Consider the following 19,198-nt stretch of genomic DNA (forward strand, 5'->3'; position numbering starts at 1 on the left):
TATTTCTAACCCAAATGTCTATACTGTCTAAGGTTAGGTTTTATTAATACAGGGAATTTGATATAGGATAGTTACTCCCACCCCCAACATATTTTGGGGGGTGGGGTGAAAGTATTAACTTGTTGACTTTCAGAAAGCTTTTCAGATTTATTCATTGATTGATTGATTAATCCTCATCTGAGGATATTTTTCCATTGATTTTTAGGGAGAGTGGAAAAGAGAAAGACAGAGAGAAATACATTGATTGGTTGCCTCCTGCATGCGCCCCGACCAAGGGCCGGGCTGGGGAGGAGCCTGCAACTAAGGTATGTGCTCTTGACCGGAATTGAACCTAGGACCGTTTGGTCCACAGGCTGATGCTCTATCCACTGAGCCAAACTATCTAGGGCAGCTTTTCAGATTTAAATTATGGAGCAATATAGATCTAAATAGGTCCATGAGACTGTCTCCTTTATATTATTTTGTCCAAAGCTCTCTCCTTTACTTGACTAAATCAGTGAGCTGGGATATGTTGATTGATATTTACAGAAGCAGACTGAGATAGTTTGGCTTCAAGGTGAGTTATCTGTATATTGCGATAGTAGACTGCCCTCCTTTGTTAAGCCAGGACCATTACTAATGCATGTGTTACTTTTTTATAGAAAGGACTCTTGTGTTGGGGGGGAAGGTGGGATGGAGGGAGGGAACAGGGGGGAAGAGGTGGGAGGGGGGAGAGAGAGAGAGAGAGAGAGAGAGAGAGAGAGAATATTATTCCATTGGAAAAATAACTCAAAGAGATGCTGTGAAGAGAATCATGTTTATAAGTAGGTCTGAGCTTCTGAGGGCAGGAGCAGTGCTATCTTCACCTTCTCCATCACAGCTTTCCTAATCTTTCAGGTAAAAATACTACTCCCACTTTTATGTTCCTTCAACACATGCTGAATATACTTCTAAATACTAATTTGTATTTGTTTACCTGTATGTCTCTGCCTAAGGTGGTAACCCCTTAAAGCTAGGGACTTAAAAAAACCTATTTCCAGGACTCATCACATGTAGTATGTGCTCAATATGTTAGATGAACAAATATATGAAAGGGCCCTAACCGGTTTGGCTCAGTGGATAGAGCGTTAGCCTGCGGACTCCGGGTCCCAGGTTTGTTTCCGGTCAAGGGCATGGTTGCGGGCACATCCCCAGTAGGGAGTGTGTAGGAGGCAGCTGATCGATGTTTCCAACTCTCTATCCCTCTCCCTTTCTCTCTGTAAAAAATCAATAGAATATATATATTTTTAAAAAAATATATGAAAGGATTAAACTAAATGAATTTAAAATTAGTAACTTATTTCTGGATGCAGTCTAGAAGAATGTTTAAAAATGACTTGTGGCGGCCTGGTTGGCATGCTCAGTGGTTGAGCATCAACCTGTAAACCAGGAGGTCACAGCTGGATTCCCTGTCAGGCCATAGGCCCAGGTTGTGGGCTAGATCCCCAGTGTGGGGCATGCAGGAGGTGGCCGATCAATGATGCTCTCTCATCATTGATGTTTCTATCTCTCTCTCCCTCTCCCTTCCTCTCTGAAATCAGTACAGATGTATTTTTTAAAAAGACCTGGCTACTTCTTCTGACCTTCTCCTTTTAAAATAAACTGACTTGTGGCAATCTTTATCATCTGTAGATTTGTTTTTTAAATTTTTTAAAAAATATATTTTCTTGATTTTTTACAGAGAGGAAGGGAGAGGGATAGAGAGCTAGAAACACCGATCAGCTGCCTCCTGCACACCCCGCACTGGGGGTGTGCCTGCAACCAAGGTACATGCCCTTGACCAGAATCCAACCCGGGACACTGCAGTCCGTAGGCCGATGCTCTATCCACTGAGCCAAACCGGTTACGGCTGTGGATTTGCTTTTCCCCTTGTTTTTCTTAAATAAAAAATTCAGCATAAGGTTGTTTTTTGATTGGTGATCATTGAAGTCACATGGAACTGAATTTGGGACCTTTACATCTCGTAAATTGTATCAAGTTATACCATGTGGTAATTCTTGGAAGAATGGATTAGCGGATTATGAGTGAGCATATTTTGGGTCCCATGAGGCTGTCTTTGGTCCATTGATCTAAACCATAAGAATTTTCTATTAATTTTGGTTGAAGATTCAAAGGCAGAGGGAAGCCTAGTCAAGATATATAATTATTTAGGAAACAGATCTTAGCCCTGCTGTCAGTCTTTAAAATGATTTTTAAAAAACTCAGATTTGTGTTAAAAAGCAGAATATCACTTTAAGAAGTGAGGCAGCTTTAGTGTTTATATAAAATCTCATTTTCCACAGACAACACAGACTCCTTCCTGTTTCTGACTACTGGTTAGTCATGGTGGGATTTGTTTGGCTTTTATGAATGCCATTAAATTTTAATGTACAGATCAGATGTCTTATTATAGGGAAAAAATGGTGCAGTGTCTATTTTGGCCCTATCATTTTACCACACAAGGGAACCATTAGAGGAGAATCAAATTGATTCCTGCAAAGTTTTCATCTTTCTTTGTTGTTTCCTTTCTCTATAATGACTACTTATTTTTTGTTTTTCCCCGAATTTGAAACACTTATGCAGTAACTGGATCCTTACAAATAGGTGTAGTGCAACAGTTGCATTCTATGATGCTTATGTTTGCTATAATTTCATCAAGATTCCTGTTACCTGGAAATAAAATCAAGTTTGTTACTTTTTAAAGTTAATTTCTATGGGCCAGGTGATTTCATGATTGCCTGTAACCGTTGAAAATTCACTCTTTCATTTAAGTATTTATTGAGCATTTATTATGTGTCAGGCATTGTAGTCTATGAACACATTAAGGAACAAGATAGACAAGGTCCTTGCCCTGCTAAACTTACAGTCTTGTGGGAGATAGTGAAAATTAAACTAACTGAGAGGGTATGATATGTCTCGTGAGAGCACATAAGAGAGGTACTCAAAGATTTAGGATAGTTTCTTCAAGTATGAGGCCTTTAAAAGTGGAGTCTAAAAGAACAAGTAGGGATTAGTCAAGTAAAAGAGGGGAGAGAGAGGTGTTTCAGTTGGAATGGCCATTAAAAAACCTTGAAGCAACAGATAAGTGCTCTCCAGCTAGTGGTCTTCAATGAGTGGTTGGCTATTCTTAAAGGACTTTTGAAATGCTTCTTTGGAATACTTTAAAGTTTTCATTTAAACATTTTTAAATCATAACTTTAGTTATAAAACATGTATTTTCTGCCATATTGTATACTGTATACATGTGTTAAAAATGTTTTCATGTAAATTTCGCTCATTAATTTATGGAAAACATCTGCCATAATCATTATCGAAGCCAGTCCTCGAATGTCAAACCAAATTTACTTTTTTTTAAGAAGAATTTTTATTTATTTATTTTTAAAATATATTTTATTGATTTTTTTATAGAGAGGAAGGGAGAGAGATAGAGAGTTGGAAACATCGATGAGAGAGAAACATCGATCAGTTGCCAAGGTACATGTCCTTGACCGGAATCGAACCTGGGACTTTTCAGTCCACATGCTGACGCTCTATCCACTGAGCCAAACCGGTTAGGGCTAAATTTACTTTTCTAAACTTTATTTTTTTAAAAAAAAGTTCTTGCTTCAGTCAGTTATCTCTTAAAGATATTTAAAGAGTAAGGAAAAAAGTATTTTTCTATTTACCCACATAGTTACCACTTTGTGCTCTTTTTTCCCCCCTGTAAATCCAAATTTCCATCTGGCATACTTTTTCTTCTTCCTGAAGGACTTCCTTTAACATTTCTTATAGTTCAAGTCTGCTAGTGATGAATTCTCCCAGCTTTTGTATGTCTGAAAAGTTTTTATTTCACATTAAACGTTGAAATATATTTTCTTTGGGTATATATTTTGACAGATTTCCTTTTTCTTTGAATACTTTGCTCCACTGTCTTCTGGCTTGCATTATTTTCAAAGAGAAGTTTGTTATCTTCATTCTTATCTTCATTACTTAATGCAGCAATTTTCAACCTTTTTTTTTTTTATCTCTTGGCACACATAAAGTAATAATTACTAAAATTCTGTGGCACACCAAATTTGGTATATTTTATTTTTGCTGATCTGACAAAAAATTAGGTATAATTTTGATTCATTCACTCCAGATGGCAATTGTGTTGGTTGTTTTGTTTTTTTGTTTTTGTTTTTTTTTAAATTTGACAATCCAAGGGAAAAGAGGTCAGTGCCCCTGACTAAATAGTCAGGTATTGCATGTTTTAAAATTCTTGTAGCACACCAGTGTGCTGCAGCATATTGGTTTAAAATCTTTGACTTAATGGGTACAGAGTGTTTTTCTGAGGTGATGAAAAAGTTTTGACACAAGAGGGAGGTGGTGGTTATTCAATATTGTGAATACACTCAATGCCACTGAATTGTATCCTTTAAAATGACAAATTATGTGTTATGTGAATTTATATTGAGATTCTGTTTTGGTCTTGCATATCGATGAGGATACATTGTTTTTATTACACACTACGTGATTGAGACGGTGAGGAAACAGGCATTCTAATCCACTGTGCTAGGAATGTAAATTAATAACTTCTGTGGATGGCAATATGGCATTTGTCAAAACTAAAAGTCTATACTTTTGACTTAGTGATTCTATTTCTAGACTGTCTACTACAGATCTATATATTTAAAAATGATATGTATTCAAGGTGATTCATTGCAGTAGGTTATTAAATTATGTGCTAGTTACATAGCAGTATAAAAGAATGAGGAGGCTTTTTATGTATTTTTATAAGAACATGTCCACTGCAGAGAGTTTGTGTAGTATGATATTGTTTGTGTAAAAAAGCTGGAAGCCTATATTTTTGTTTCTGTATGCACAAAGTATCTTTTTTTGGAGAATACAGAGAAAACTCTTAATATTGGTTGCAAGTAGATGGAATTCGAATGCCTAGGAGATTAGCTAGTGGAGGGAAGATTTTTCACTGTATGCCCTTTTATTTTTATATATGTGTTTGTGTTACATATGTGAACATACCTGTTAGGTAATTTAAAATTACTAAACATTTTAATTTAAAAATGAAAGAGGAACAGTAAATAACCAGTTCTCTCTAAGAGTGATTTAAAAGCCACCTCAAGTCACTGATCTTTATTACGTACTGCCTCATGGCTCTAATGTTTGTGACTTAGCTTAGTAAAGCTAAGAGAGTCAGAATAGTGTTTTTTTGTATCTTTAATATGCATACCTGTGGAGTCCATAGCTCACTGCTTTTTATGTAGTTGACATTCATGTGTTGGTTTAATTTATTATTTTTATACTTGTGGAATTTCATTTGATCCTCAAGACAACCCTGTGAGTGGGCTTTTATTTGCATGTCACATTTTCTATGTTTTCAAATAAGAATGTATAATTTTGACTAAATATTTTAACTTTAAGAGACTTGTTCCATATCTTTTTAAGTTGTAAAATGATAACATAATGGGTTTATTGGATATGAGATTAGAAGAGATGATCTATCAGATCCTTTTCAACTCTGAATGAATGGATGAATGAATGAATACATTTTAGTAGTACATGAGGGTCAAGGAAAATATTTGGTTTATGTACTTTGGATTCTCCTTTTAATTGGACCCCTTCTCCTCCCCGCCAAAAAATACCCTACGTTTGCCTGATCAGATCATCTATATTATTAAGCTATATTAATATTAAGCTATTAAAAACTGGTTCAGTTATTAATGTCAGTGACATTTTATTTTATGTTTTAAATATATTTTTATTGATTTCAGAGAGGACGGGAGAGGGTGAAAGAGATAGAAACATCAATAATGAGAGAGAATAATTGATTGGCTGTCTCCTGCATGTCCTCTACTGGGGATCAAGTCCCCAACCTGGCATGTGTTCTTAACCAGAATCAAACATGGGACCCTTCAGTCCATAGGCTGATGCTCTATTCACTGAGCCAAACCAGCTAGGGCAATGACATTTTAATTAACAACATAGTTTTTTAGAACTGTTTTCAAACAGCCCAGTGGATTTGTCAAACAAATCCATATAGCTAGATGAATGAGAAATTTATGCATCACCTCATAATTTTTCTTTGTGTTTTCTCCTATTCCTTTGCTTTTCTGATTATTAAATTTCACTTAACACATTGCTTTGAAAAATTTTTTTAAGATGCTAAATCTGAAACTGTTGTCAAGGATTTCAGCTCCTGGTGTAGTGCAGTGGTTGGCAAACTCATTAGTCAACAGAGCCAAATATCAACAGTACAACGATTGAAATTTCTTTTGAGAGCCAAATTTTTTAAACTTAAACTATATAGGTAGTGCATTGTTATTAACTTAATTAGGGTACTCCTAAGGCTTAGGAAGAGCCACACTCAAGGGGCCAAAAAGCCGCATGTGGCTCGCGAGCCGCAGTTTGCAGACCATGGGTGTAGTGTCTTTTAATGGCAGTGTGTATAGGTGAGGAATAAGGAAACAAAGGAGATACAGAGATATAGCAACCTGAAGTAAAAGGTCTGAAACATTTTCCCATCAGTTTTGTTGCCAGGAAATATAAAAAACCAGGCTTAATTAGTATAGTGAATAATAAATGAATGATTGTGCTGCACTTAATGTATATGTAAGCTAAAAACTTCTATTATAAAATAGTCTTGGCTATTTCCAGGTGGAAAATAAATGTGAATTTATATCCATTTACATCCTTTGTATTTGCATGTGATATTCTTCTGCTTCATTCTGGCTCCCTATTCCTTCCCACAGGGTTGAAAATGCTTGCACCAAGCTTGTCCAGGCATCCCAGATGCTTCAGTCAGACCCTTACTCAGTGCCTGCTCGAGATTATTTAATTGATGGGTCGAGAGGCATCCTCTCCGGCACATCGGACCTGCTCCTCACCTTCGATGAGGCTGAGGTAGGCAATCTTAGGCCCCTGCAGATTTCTTTCAGACAGAAGCCTTGCCTCAAAGATAATAATGGAGGATTGATGTTTGTTTAGAATGAGAAAATGTTGAATGGCTACACATCTGAATGACTATTGTTTTCTACTTAATTGTTCACTCAGTTGACTACTCTGAAATATATTTCCAGGTTCGTAAAATTATTAGAGTTTGCAAAGGAATTTTGGAATATCTTACAGTGGCAGAGGTGGTAGAAACTATGGAAGATTTGGTCACTTACACAAAGAACCTTGGACCAGGTTAGTCATATCCAATTTTTATATTAACATTTTTATGGATTGTCCATGTTTGATCAAGAGGAAAAGGCACTCCACCCTATATTTTTTCCAAAAGATAGGTAATGATGCATTAGGCTTTTAGGTGTCTGTACTTTGTTGTTGGAGCTAATGCTGTGCTTCTATTGAGTAGATATCCTTGTCTATGAAAGCTGAATCTGCTTTCTACAAATCCTGGCCCTGTCTAATGAATTAAACTAGACATTGCAGATGTTGCTGGAGAATGTAGGAAATACTTTTCTATGGCTGTAATGCTTAAGGCCACCCTGAACCCTGGCCTCTCAGTTCCACACTACACAGCATTCCTTCACTGTCTGCCAGCTGGCCTGAAGCTCTTTATGACCTCTTAGCTTGCTAATTAGCCCGCCTACTATTATGAATTCATGCCCTAGCCCAAGGCTGCATAATGTAATCAGACCTAGAAGGAGAGAAGAGCTACTGTGGCTGAATCTCATTTTGAAATGACTGTTTAGTCATCTGAGAATTAAATATTCAAAATACATGAACAGATACCAGCTTTTGATGTTTTAGACATATAACATGAACTTGAAGGTTCTTGGAATGTGAATGAGACCAATGACAAGACACATCTGATGTTTAACTTGTAAAATTCTTGCATCTTCTGTAAAATGATTTTTAAATTTGATTTTAGAGAGGAAGAGAGAGGAAGAGGGAGAGGGAAAAGGAGAGGGAGAGAAACATTGATGTGAGAGCAAAACATCGATGGGCTGCCTCCTGCATGCCCCCTACCTGGGATTGAGCCCACAACCTGGGCATGTGCCCTGACTGGGAATCAAACGGCAACCTTTAGGTGTTTAAGACGATGCCCAACCAACTGAGCCACACTGGCCAGGGCTGTTAAATGATTTTTAACTAGCAATATTTTCATGAGGTTCCGGTGCAGTCATTCTGAGAGCTTATGGCAGTTAAAAATTTCTCTGAGCCATCATGGAAAAGATCACCAGGAGATGGCTTTAGAGCAGCCCTCTTTTAACTTTCTCATAGCACCGGAAAAAGGTTTTATTCCTTCAAATGAAATCTTTTGCAGAATCCCAACATATAAAAGACAAAAATGGAGCTACCCTGGATGAAGAAGGGGCTATCCCATCTTTTCCACCCCACCGTTCCCACCGTCCTTTGGCACCCCTTAAAAAGCTGTGAAACTATTTAAGAAATCTTGAGAACAGCTTGAAAAATCAAAGCTTAGCGTCACATCACCTTCAAATAATAACTGAAGTCAACAGAAAGTGCTAGCAGGCTGATTCCAAAACACCAGATGCTTCCAAACACTGTCATCACTAATATTATTTTTATAATATTTGTATTTCTAATTGTAAAAGTACTGCATTCTTATTTTGGACAAATTGGAAAGTACAGAAAAACATAAAGATGAAAACCAAACACATTATTGTAATTCTTAAGATTTTTTTCAGTCACTAGATTCTTAGTACCAGGCTCACGTGAGATTCTTACCTACATGGACACTGGGCAGATACATTGTGTGAAACCTGCATACGTGGTAGCCAGGCAAACTGGTGACTCTATTTTTTACAAATATATATTTATTCACTTGAATGCCTTTTTATATTTGTGAATGTACTTTTGCCAAACATGAAAATTATGTCACATTTAGTTTTACATTTAATAAACTACTTTTAATGAAAAAAATAAAGTTGCATTAAGTTAGAAGTGTCTTAAAAAATTCTCTACCATAAACGCTAGAGCTCAGCAGTAGTGTCTGTTGTTTAAATAAGTGAGCTTTCATAGTAATTCATAGTGGACTTAGGCTCAGAAAGCCAGACTCTGGGTTTTCACTGCTCACCCAGCTTATTCCTTGTGCCCCAGGAATGACTAAAATGGCCAAGATGATTGACGAGAGGCAGCAGGAACTGACTCACCAGGAGCACCGAGTGATGCTGGTGAACTCAATGAACACCGTGAAAGAGTTGCTGCCAGTTCTCATTTCAGGTATTTTCTGCCTATACTTTATCTTATGGGGAAGACATTTTATCATATTCTAGATTCTGATGTTTGTTTTCTTTTGCTGCTTATTTGCATGTCCTTCTGCTTGGGGAAGGAGACCCGATGGATTGGGTATTACCGGAAGGCTGCAGCTGATTATTCCTCTTCTCCAATGCTCTTCTTGTCTTCCTTTGTTTGAAACCGCCCGTTCTGTTGCCTAGTTCTGTTCTCCTGAAGCTCTTTTTCTGGGAGGTGGAATCTCCTCTAGAAACTCTAGTCTCGGATGTTTGGATTTTGACATCTTTATTTGTATTACAATAAAGCAGTTAGGAGATGTATTGGATTATTAGAGAGTACTATACGATAAGGAAGTAAACCCAGAGCCTTTTCATTGTTGGCTAACACAGGTTTTTTTGTTTTGTTTTGTTTTTAATAGAAAGTATTTAACTTTTCTTTACATTATAGAGCTGGTGGTCTATGCCACCTGGGGCCACCTTCCCATTGGGCAGAGTCCAGAAATGCAACATGGCGACTGTTCTCTAAACTAGCAACAGAGAGCTGTACTTGTCAAGCAGCTAGCTAGTACGTAGCAGGTTATGTAAGTTATCTTAGTCAAGTTGTGGGTTAGTTAGTTTAACTCTCAGAGGGCAGCTTTATTTAACATTTTTTATGAGGCATGCCACTGTGACCCGGGCTACTGCCTTCCTGCTTTGGCATTTCAAGTAGAAGCTAAAAGGGAGATGCGGGTGTAAGAGTTCAGAAAGCCCTTACAGGAACTAGAAAACAAACCTTTGTAATTAGAGTCTTATAATCTCCATGGAAATATGTTTTTGAGGCCAATAACTGTTTGATGTGGCAGAAAGGCTGTTGGGGAGAGGATTTCTAAGCTGGGTAACTCAATAAAGTGTTGATTAGTCTTTGTTTTTACAATTTTAATTATTTTATAGGAGAAAATTCTTTTCCTCCATTGCTTCCTATTATTATTATTTCTTCTTCACTGTTGGGGGTTAGGAAGTCTCTGCTACATGTTGAGGGAAATCCTGGAAGATAAACTGAACTCCCATTAGTATTGGGGGCAGCAGCATTTTCGAGTGACAGTTTTAAGTAACTGTTTTCATCTTGTCCCAGTAGGTTTGTGTTACCTGGGGACCGTGCTAGGGCTGGGATGCCAGCTGATTTAGAAGGATATTGGGTATTTTGTGATTATAGGTCATCAGCATGTGCATGTTAAATTAGTTCCCTGATCAAGTTGTGGTGATGTTTTGAACCTTCAGTTTTCATTACAGTAAAGGTTGTGATATTGCAACTTTATTGGCAGATTTGCAGTGTTTTCTTTCTTTCTTTTTTTTTAAGATCTTATAAGCCCAAAACATGTGTTCAAGGGGTGGAACATTTGTGTGAATATTGTTGTACAGCAAAATTCAATTCCAACCTCAGTTTCTGATCTTTCGTTTATTTTTTTATAGCTATGAAGATTTTTGTAACAACTAAAAACTCCAAAAGCCAAGGAATAGAAGAAGCTTTGAAAAATCGCAACTACACTGTAGAAAAGATGAGTGCTGAAATTAATGAGATCATTCGTGTATTACAACTCACTTCTTGGGATGAAGATGCCTGGGCCAGCAAGGTAAGTTTTATTGGAGGAGAGATGAGCAAAAGCCCAAACTCTCCCCTCCTGGGGGTTTGTCTCACATTTTATCTTGTAACTATGTGTAGCGTAAGACTACTCAGATATTATGAAAGTAATTTCTTCTTCTCTTTTGTTTCATGGGTTACTTGCTGCTTTTGTAAATTTCCTTTGTTCCTAGGTAGAACAATAAATAGGTATGTGGGGTGAAAGCTGGTTGAAGGCTGAAATAGGTCGCTTTTCCCTCAGGCTAGAGTCCCAGTGATTGGGTTTGTGGAGGAATTCTGGTGTGGTGTGTGCTCCCTGGGGTGGGAGCCCTGCCTTTTATGTGGGCGGTTGTTGCTAGGTAACTAAGAGACTTAATATATCTATGACTGGTTTTTATGGAAAACTTTTCCTAAACCAACCTTTGACCCAGAGAAATCTACAGAGAAAACTTGGCATTTCTAGGTGTGTGCCTTCATCATTCCAGTTTTCTTCAGGAAAGCTTAGTTAAAATATTAGTTTTCATATTTGTCAGTTAGTGTGAGGGGTCCCTTCACTCTTTAGAATTTAGTCTAGAATTTCTTCTTGGACTCCAGAAGGGTTGGTGGGTTCCCTCCAGAGCCGAGCAGCAGTAGTTTTGTGTGGCTGCTGCTCTGGTCTGCCTCTCCCTATCCAGTGACTATTTTGAGGGAACAGAGATACTTTCCGTGTAGGAACCCAGGAAACACTGTCTCCCCAGTGACTATTTTGAGGGAACAGAGATACTTGGGTTTACACTTTCCGTGTAGGAACCCAGGAAACACTGTCTCCAGCACCCAGCTTACCCACGTGTGACCCAGATGTGGTCTCCAGGGCCACCGAGCGGGCTGGTAGCCCACTCAGAGGGGATTTTGTAGTATGGCTTCCGTTTGGTGCCCAGTGGGGCTCTTTGCCCTCCAGGTCACCTATGAGGTAAGGTCAAAACTGGGGCCTCAAACTAGAAAGTGAATCTAGATATGCAGAAGAAACTAGGCAGCTTATCCAAGTTATGGATTTGTTAATAGAGGCACGAAGTTCTTGAACAAGTGCTAAGACTGTATTTTAAATCTGTATGGTCAAATCATTTTAATTTTACTTAATTTTGCATATTTGACAGCTTTCACTTCCCTGTTATGACATCTTTATGCATCTTTTTTGTTTTCTTGTTTGTTTTATTCTTTTTTCTCACGTTTAGAAGGTAAGCTTTTTGTTGCCCTCTAGTTTTCTTTCTTTCTTTTTTTCAAGAGAAAAAGCATGTCTGAGGTTGTTTGTGCCGTGTGCCATGCCTTATTCTGTGTGCCGGTGTGTAACACTGTGCTCGAATATGCGTCAGATTGTGATTTAATATGGGGCTCAGGCTGTGCTGGGCAGACTGTTTGACTCAAGCTCATCTTGCGCGATGTCTTTGGGGAAAGCAAAAGAAAAGGCATTCCTATGGGAGTCAGGCTTTCCATGTTCCAGTGAGTGCTTTCATTCTCTGAGCGGGCTTCTGAGAACTGTCCTGGCTTCGTCATTCCCACTGTCTTCATTTGAGGGCAGGTTTCCCCATGTAGCGGGGTGACTCCTACGTTACCTGTGGACCCTGATCTTCGGAAACTTCCAGCTGATGTCATCTCTATCATCAGTCTCCTTTGCAGGCTCTGGCGTTTTGCTTTTGGAGATGTGCCATTATGGTGCTAAGCCATAATGAAAATGGTTGGGCTAGAGAGCTTAGATGGGGCATCTGTCCTTCACAATAATCCTTGTCGTAAAATCAAAAGGGGAAAAGGAAGGTGTATCTAAAGTTTTTCCTGACTTCAGTCCATGGCTCACTGCATGTTCTGCTGTCTGATCTTTGAGTCAGTCATCATTCTCCATGACCTCGTGGTCCCATAACCTAATCTCTGTCCTTATTCTCGCTGCTTTGCTTCCGGCAGATGAGAAATAGTAAAAAGGAGGAGCAGGAATTGCAGCCTTAATGCTTATCTGTCTTCAGAGGGGAAGAGCCAGCCATCATTTAGTAAATAAGTGTTACTGCGCTTTTTTGTGTGAGTGTTGAGAGCTACTTCTTTAAAAAAAAAAAGTGGTCAGTTGATTGTTTCAGGATGAGGATTAGACACTTAGGGGGATGGAATATACAAGGGCAATGGACCTGGGGTCCACCGTGTAGTCTTGTAGCTGCCTCAGTTTTATGCTGCTCTGGAAGGAACCAGGCTGTTAGGATGCAAAACCAGCAGAGTGAAAGAAAATAAATAAAATTAGTTCAGCCAAAAGAAGCCCAAGTACATAATGACATCAGAACGAGCAATAAATGTTTATTTGTAATTTCATTTTGTCTTTGTTATACATTTACCTGGTTCAAAAAGCAAAATGCTATAAAATGTTATATATGACAGATCTCACTCATAACCCCATTCCCATTCACTCTACCTCCTCTTTCCCCCTAAGAGTAATCATTTTTATTAGTTATAAGAGTACTTAGGAAAAAGAAATTTTACCTTGAAAATGGAAGTTGGTAACGTGGGTTTTGGGTATGTTTCCGTTTTAGCAGCATTATGGATCTTACATTGCTCTGCTGTAGGCAGTGGATTAATCAGACCTATTGTCTGTCTGGGATCCCTGGCTTCCTATTCTGTTTAATACACACGGTATCTTTTACCTCCTCTTGCCCCTACCAATAAAGAATTAACTTTGTCTTACCATACTTGTTTCATGCTTCCCTATTGGTGCAGCTTTCTCCTGGAAAGTGATGATTCCTCTAGAAAAGTGGGGGAAGAAGTAAGTGGAAAAAGTTCTTGGTAAAAGCACATCTTGCTTAAATAAGTTAAGATTTTAACGAGGCAATAGCTGATCATTTTACCTCCATACCTACATTCAAAATGCGTATTTACAAGCTTAAAAATACCTCGACTTTAAATACTTAATTTTATTGTTGTTTTTATTTTTTCAAATTATGTTCTTATTGACTTTAGAGAGAGAGAAAGGGAGAGGGAGAGAGAGAGGGAGAGAAACTTCAATGAGAGAGATACATTGATCAGCTGCCTCCTACACGTTCCCCATTGGGGATCAATCCTGAAACCTGGGCATGTGCCCTGACTAGTAATTGAACTGGAGACCTCTTGGTGCATGGGACAATGCTCAACCAATTGACCCACATCGGCAAGGGCAAAATGCTTCATTTTATTTTGAGAGTAAAAATTTCCTCCTCTTTAAATCAACAATTATCTGATAAGTGATCATTAAAAATTAGTTTAGCATTTTTCCAGGGAATACATTATGAAAAACAAGAACTTATGAGTTAAACAATTCTAATTCAACCCCTTTAGCAATATATATATATGTTTTTGTATTTTTATTACTTGTATCTTGGTGCATGCGGAGAATCAAGAGGAAATGAGAAAAAAATTTAAAACCTTTTTATTGCTAAGAATTTTTGAGCCCACATAGGTACTCCTACAACTGTGCCTTGGGTCATTAGATACTGTTACTCAGAATTAGTTCCTGTGGTGAGTCTCCTGCCACTGAGGGCCTAGGCTGGTGGTGCTTGAATGACTCAGATGTCTTGCACAGATTACTCTGTTCTTCCAAAGAAGGAAACTTGGTTAGAACATGCAATCTTCTAATACTTGCCCTTACTGCAGAGCATTGGGATTTAAGGGTTGATTTTTATTTCATTTTTGAAAAAATAAGGCTGCATGTGAGCTTTTTATGAGGCTTCTAGTGTTTTATTTTAGGAGCTAATACAACAAAAGATTTATCTCGTGGAGTTGGAGATCAGTAATTCATTCAGGCATTTATGATATTTTGTTCCCTCTCTGTGAACAGGAGAAAAGACCAAAATGTTAAAGGAATTGAAGTTTCCTTCCTGATCCAAGTGATCTCTAGTTGGTATTCTGATTGTGTGCTCCTAGATGGCAAAGAGTTTTAGAGCTGGGGAGGTACCAGTAGTCGTAGAGATGGGGAGCTCAAACCTGTGAGGGTAACTTGCTTGAAGTCTCAGGGCTGGACAGCCTTCTGCCATTGCTTAATGCAGTTTGTAAGATTTTATTCTACTGCCCAGTCTCTTCTTTCCAGAAACATCTTTGAGTAGGAAGAGTAGGATGGGGAGGTGTTCATGGAAAAAAGGGAGAGTAGGTTGGGCAGTGAAAGAGAGGGGATCCTTAGTCCTGTATTTACAGTTTTCAAGAGCCTGTGATCGCAGGACCTTACTTTCCTACCACAGTTCCTCTTGATTGTCTATAAAAGGAACTCAGTGGTTCTTAGTACTATTCTGTGTTACTTAGTTCTAACTTGAAATTAAATTTCAGTTCCTGGGAATGTATGTAAGAAGGAGTTCTTTAGGTTGTTCTTCCACCTCTTGGTATGTGGGAGGAGTGCCAAGGCACTGTGGTTTTTCATTTAAAACATGAACTCATAAGAGTTTTACAGTAAAAGGGACCGTGGTGGGAGGGGACCAGCTGTTGCTAAAGCTGCGTGACTAGATCTGGCCGTTTTTACACCCACTCTTAAAAAAAAAGAACCAAAGAACTCAGAGAAGAGGTCATTGGAGACTTCTCTCTTTCCCAAATTTGAGGTTTTACAGAGACGATACTCAAACGTTTTTTTCTCTTCTGTGTCATACCCAGATTGTATCCTAGATACTTAGATTTACATGACAAGGTCTAACTGAAGGCTTTGGGCACACAGTATGGCTGACCACAAGGGTTATGATTATTTCCATCCTTTATAAATATATCTTTTTAAAAATATATTTTTATTGATTTCAGAGAGGAAGGGAGAAGGAGAGATAGAAACATCAATGATGAGAGAGAATCATTGATTAGCTGCCTCCTTCATTCCCCCCCATTGGGGACTGAGCCCATAACCCTTCAGTCTGCAGGCCGATGCTCTATCCACTGAGCCAAACCAGCTAGGGTTATAAATATATCTTAACAGTGACTTACAGTCCCAATTGCTCAAACGAGTATACACGTTTCTGCCTGGGAAGGGGTTAAAATGATAATTTAAAATTTGCCCTATCCTAGAAAGAATTTAAGGTAGCCCTTTTAGTGACTGTTTTAAATCTCTAAAATTGTCTAAAATTCACGCTACTAAAAATTTTGGTAACGAATTGAAATCCCCACTTTAAAAATGCAGCTTCATTCTAAATTTGCCATTGATTCTTTTTAGGGGGAAATGAGCATCTCTTAATTTTAATTAAAAATATTTTTATTGATTTCAGGGAGGGAGGGAGAGGGAGAGAGTTAGAGACATCAATGATGAAAGAGAATTATTGATCGGCTGCCTTGGCTGCCTCCTGCACACCTTCTACTGGGGAGCAAGCCCTAAACTCGGGCATGTGCCCTGACTGAAAATGGAACTGTGACCTCCTGGTTCATAGGTCGATGCTCAACCACTGAGCCACACCTGCCAGGCTTAACTTTAACTTCTTGATGTCATATCTCCCACTGAGGAGAAAATTACTCACTTCCTGAGAATCAGTCTTTCCTTGAAGTGTGGTAGCCATTCACACTTTATTAGGGAAGGGAAAAAAGCAATGATATTTTAGGATAATAGAGCAAGTGCAATTTTTTCCATTGTGTTTGAAATCATTTTTGGGCAATGGAGAATAAAAGCAGTCATTCAGGTTAGTGAGAGTTATTAATTTAATTCTAGAGCTTATTTCCTGGGCAGTACTAACCAAAGCCAATATTGACAAGGCAAAGATTGCTGAGTATTATAGAAGGTTAGTAGATTCTTTGGCAACTCTCTTTGTTAAAAGACAAAAAGCCTTGAGCTTCATGCAATAGAAAATAATGACATTTGATGTTGATGAACCTGAGATCAAATTGGCTTTCTAGGACAGAAGAGCCCCTGTTTCTCAATTTGTAAAATGAAATTACATTTAAATTTGAGGTTCTGTGTAGTAATGAGGGAAAAATGCCTCCAACAACCTAGCATGCAGGAAATGCTCAAAGTATTTCCTAACTAGTAGCCCTTAAATGCTAGGATAGACACTAAAAAGTTTTTCTGAACATTGTTCTCTCTTGAATTTAGATTTTTGAAATGTAATAAATATTATTTTCACTGAAAATAGGTGGAGAAGTGGTTATTAATAGACTTTAAATTATTTTTACATGGATGCAATATCTCTTCAGAGTGTGCACATACTTTCTAGGTGAGAGCTTGTGAATTTTTTTAAAAAATCTGTCTCTAGACAAAGTCCTATAACTTGTGTTAGACACTAAAGGCTATCTAACTCTAAGGAGATGCCTGAAATACTCTTTGAAAAGATATTGATTTGGGCCACACTACTTTGGAATTAAGCTAACATGACCTTTGTCTTACTCTTCAAGGCAGGTTTGCTGCACAGGTGAAAGTAGAACGAGATAGAGGAGAAGCAGGCATTTAAACCATTTGAGAAGCAAAGCACTTTAAAGCCACCTGTCTACGTGTATTAATCACAAATGGATATTTGTTATGGGGTGGGGCCACAACATTAGTAACAAAGAAACAGAATTTCCGGAGGATGAGGCCCAGAAATCAGGATTTTAAAAAGATTCCCAGGTGATTCTAATGTGCAGCCGAGGTTGAGAACCACTGCTGTAAGCCTTTGAGTGCTCCCAGCCCGTATTTGTGCTAGTGCCTGGTCTTGTTTGAATTGGAAGTGGGGGTGGGGAGATGCTCCTGGTGCCCCCGTGTGGAAAACAGGTGGTACAACACCTTTAAGAACCCAAGTTTTGCAGGATTGTAAATTGAAGTTAGGGATATGGGGTATTGCCTAGAATTTCAGAGGTTAACTCTGTGGTTTGGTGAATGAACGAAAGGGAGATTGGCTGTGTTTTAAAGTGTAAGAGATTTAAGAGATGGTTAGTCTGTCAATTGTGAGGATGGATACATGGGTATTGGTTATATTGTTCTGTGCATTTTTCTATATTTTAAAAACGTTATTAAAATATATGTATATTTTTTAAGTGACTAGTCTGTTGTTTCACCTTCTCCTGCTATGTCCCGGGAGATCTTATGCTAATTTTGTTAGTCACTGTGAATCGTGTTGTAAATATCCGTTGAGACCCACTTATTTCATTCTGCCTTTCTTCCAGGTCAGGGATGTAAGGGAGCTAAGGATGAGGAGTGGCAGGGAAGCCGGAAAAATGCTTCTCTCTTGCATTACATTTAGCGGTTTATTTGTGGAATTAAAACTAAATTGCTTGATTAACAATTTTCATTTATTTTCCAACCAGTAATTCCAATTATTTTAGATTAATTTAATACAGTAAAACATTACCCAGTATGTGTGTATTTCAAAACAAGATGGAAAGGACTGTGATTTGTGGCACCACATGCTAATGAAGCTTCCCCTGAGCTGAAGCAGGAGGGCCTGGCAGAGCTGCAGTAGGTGAATGTTGACTAGTGGAAAGGCTGATACCGAGGCATGTGACAACAGGGCTTTTTCCTGCTGCAGACATTAAGCATTTTTTGGCTTGAGCTATCTTACCAGTTTTCACAGTTTAGCGCTAGGGAGGTCAGCAAACAATAGAATTAACTGAAGAGTTGCATGCAAGATGCTGCATTTTGACAGAAATAAGCGTTATGGTGTGATGAGAATATTTTTAAGGCTTTGTAGGATTACCTTACCTCTAGTGTCTGTTAATGCTGTCACTTCTCTGTCTTACGTTGTGCCATGGTATCTCAGTTTTTGCAAATGAAATAATTGTGGTATTTCTCTTCGAAAGGACACTGAAGCCATGAAGAGAGCATTGGCCTCCATAGATTCCAAACTGAACCAGGCCAAAGGTTGGCTCCGCGATCCCAGTGCCTCTGCAGGTAACCCTCTGGTTGTGCTTTTCAAGTAGATACAAGAAAAAGCTAAAAACCAAGCAGACAAAACAGTAATCTTCCGAGACTCTCATAATCCTGAGATAACTACTGCAACATTTAGGGGCATATACCATTCAATTAGTTTTGACTAATTGAAGCGTTACTAGGTCTTAGAAGGATGGAGGACATAAACTAATCAACTCTTATCATGGGGAATAAACCGAGCTGAACTGGGCATTCTTCGAAAAATTCTTGATTGACCACTTCCCTGAATCAGAAAGGTAATTATTTTGAATAAAAGCTCTTCTCTTCTTATTCCCTTAGGGCATATTTCCATTTATGTCAACAAAGTACTTAATTAAGCAGATTAAATAATGATGCCAATAAGAATTGGAAACCAAAGTTAGCTTATATAAAGATAAGCCCCAAATAGTTTATTGAGCTAGGCTTTATGGATTTTTTCATCTAATATTTATTCAGTTTTAGATAAACATTTGAATGAATGTGAAAAGCCTAATGGAGGTTGGAGGTGCTGAGTACAATTAAATGGTTAGAGCCTATCTTCATCCTCCATATTCTTACCACAGGCTGCTTTTTATCTCCAGATAGCTATGGTTCCAAGGATCTTTT

The 19,198-nt window shown here is 38.3% G+C and overlaps 1 protein-coding gene across 1 annotated transcript in view; it reads left to right on the top strand.

Annotated features, from left to right (window-relative positions):
* Positions 1-19,198, top strand: part of VCL (vinculin) — a 69,178-nt gene that overhangs the window by 17,356 nt on the left and 32,624 nt on the right. The window contains exons 2-6 of the mRNA XM_006760990.2: positions 6,726-6,876; positions 7,053-7,161; positions 9,043-9,165; positions 10,626-10,786; positions 18,484-18,574. Of these exons, the coding sequence (XP_006761053.1) occupies positions 6,726-6,876; positions 7,053-7,161; positions 9,043-9,165; positions 10,626-10,786; positions 18,484-18,574 (635 nt within the window). The remainder of the gene's footprint in view (positions 1-6,725; positions 6,877-7,052; positions 7,162-9,042; positions 9,166-10,625; positions 10,787-18,483; positions 18,575-19,198) is intronic.

Source organism: Myotis davidii, unplaced genomic scaffold (genome assembly GCF_000327345.1).
Source record: "Myotis davidii unplaced genomic scaffold, ASM32734v1 scaffold134, whole genome shotgun sequence".
Lineage (NCBI taxonomy): Eukaryota > Metazoa > Chordata > Mammalia > Chiroptera > Vespertilionidae > Myotis > Myotis davidii.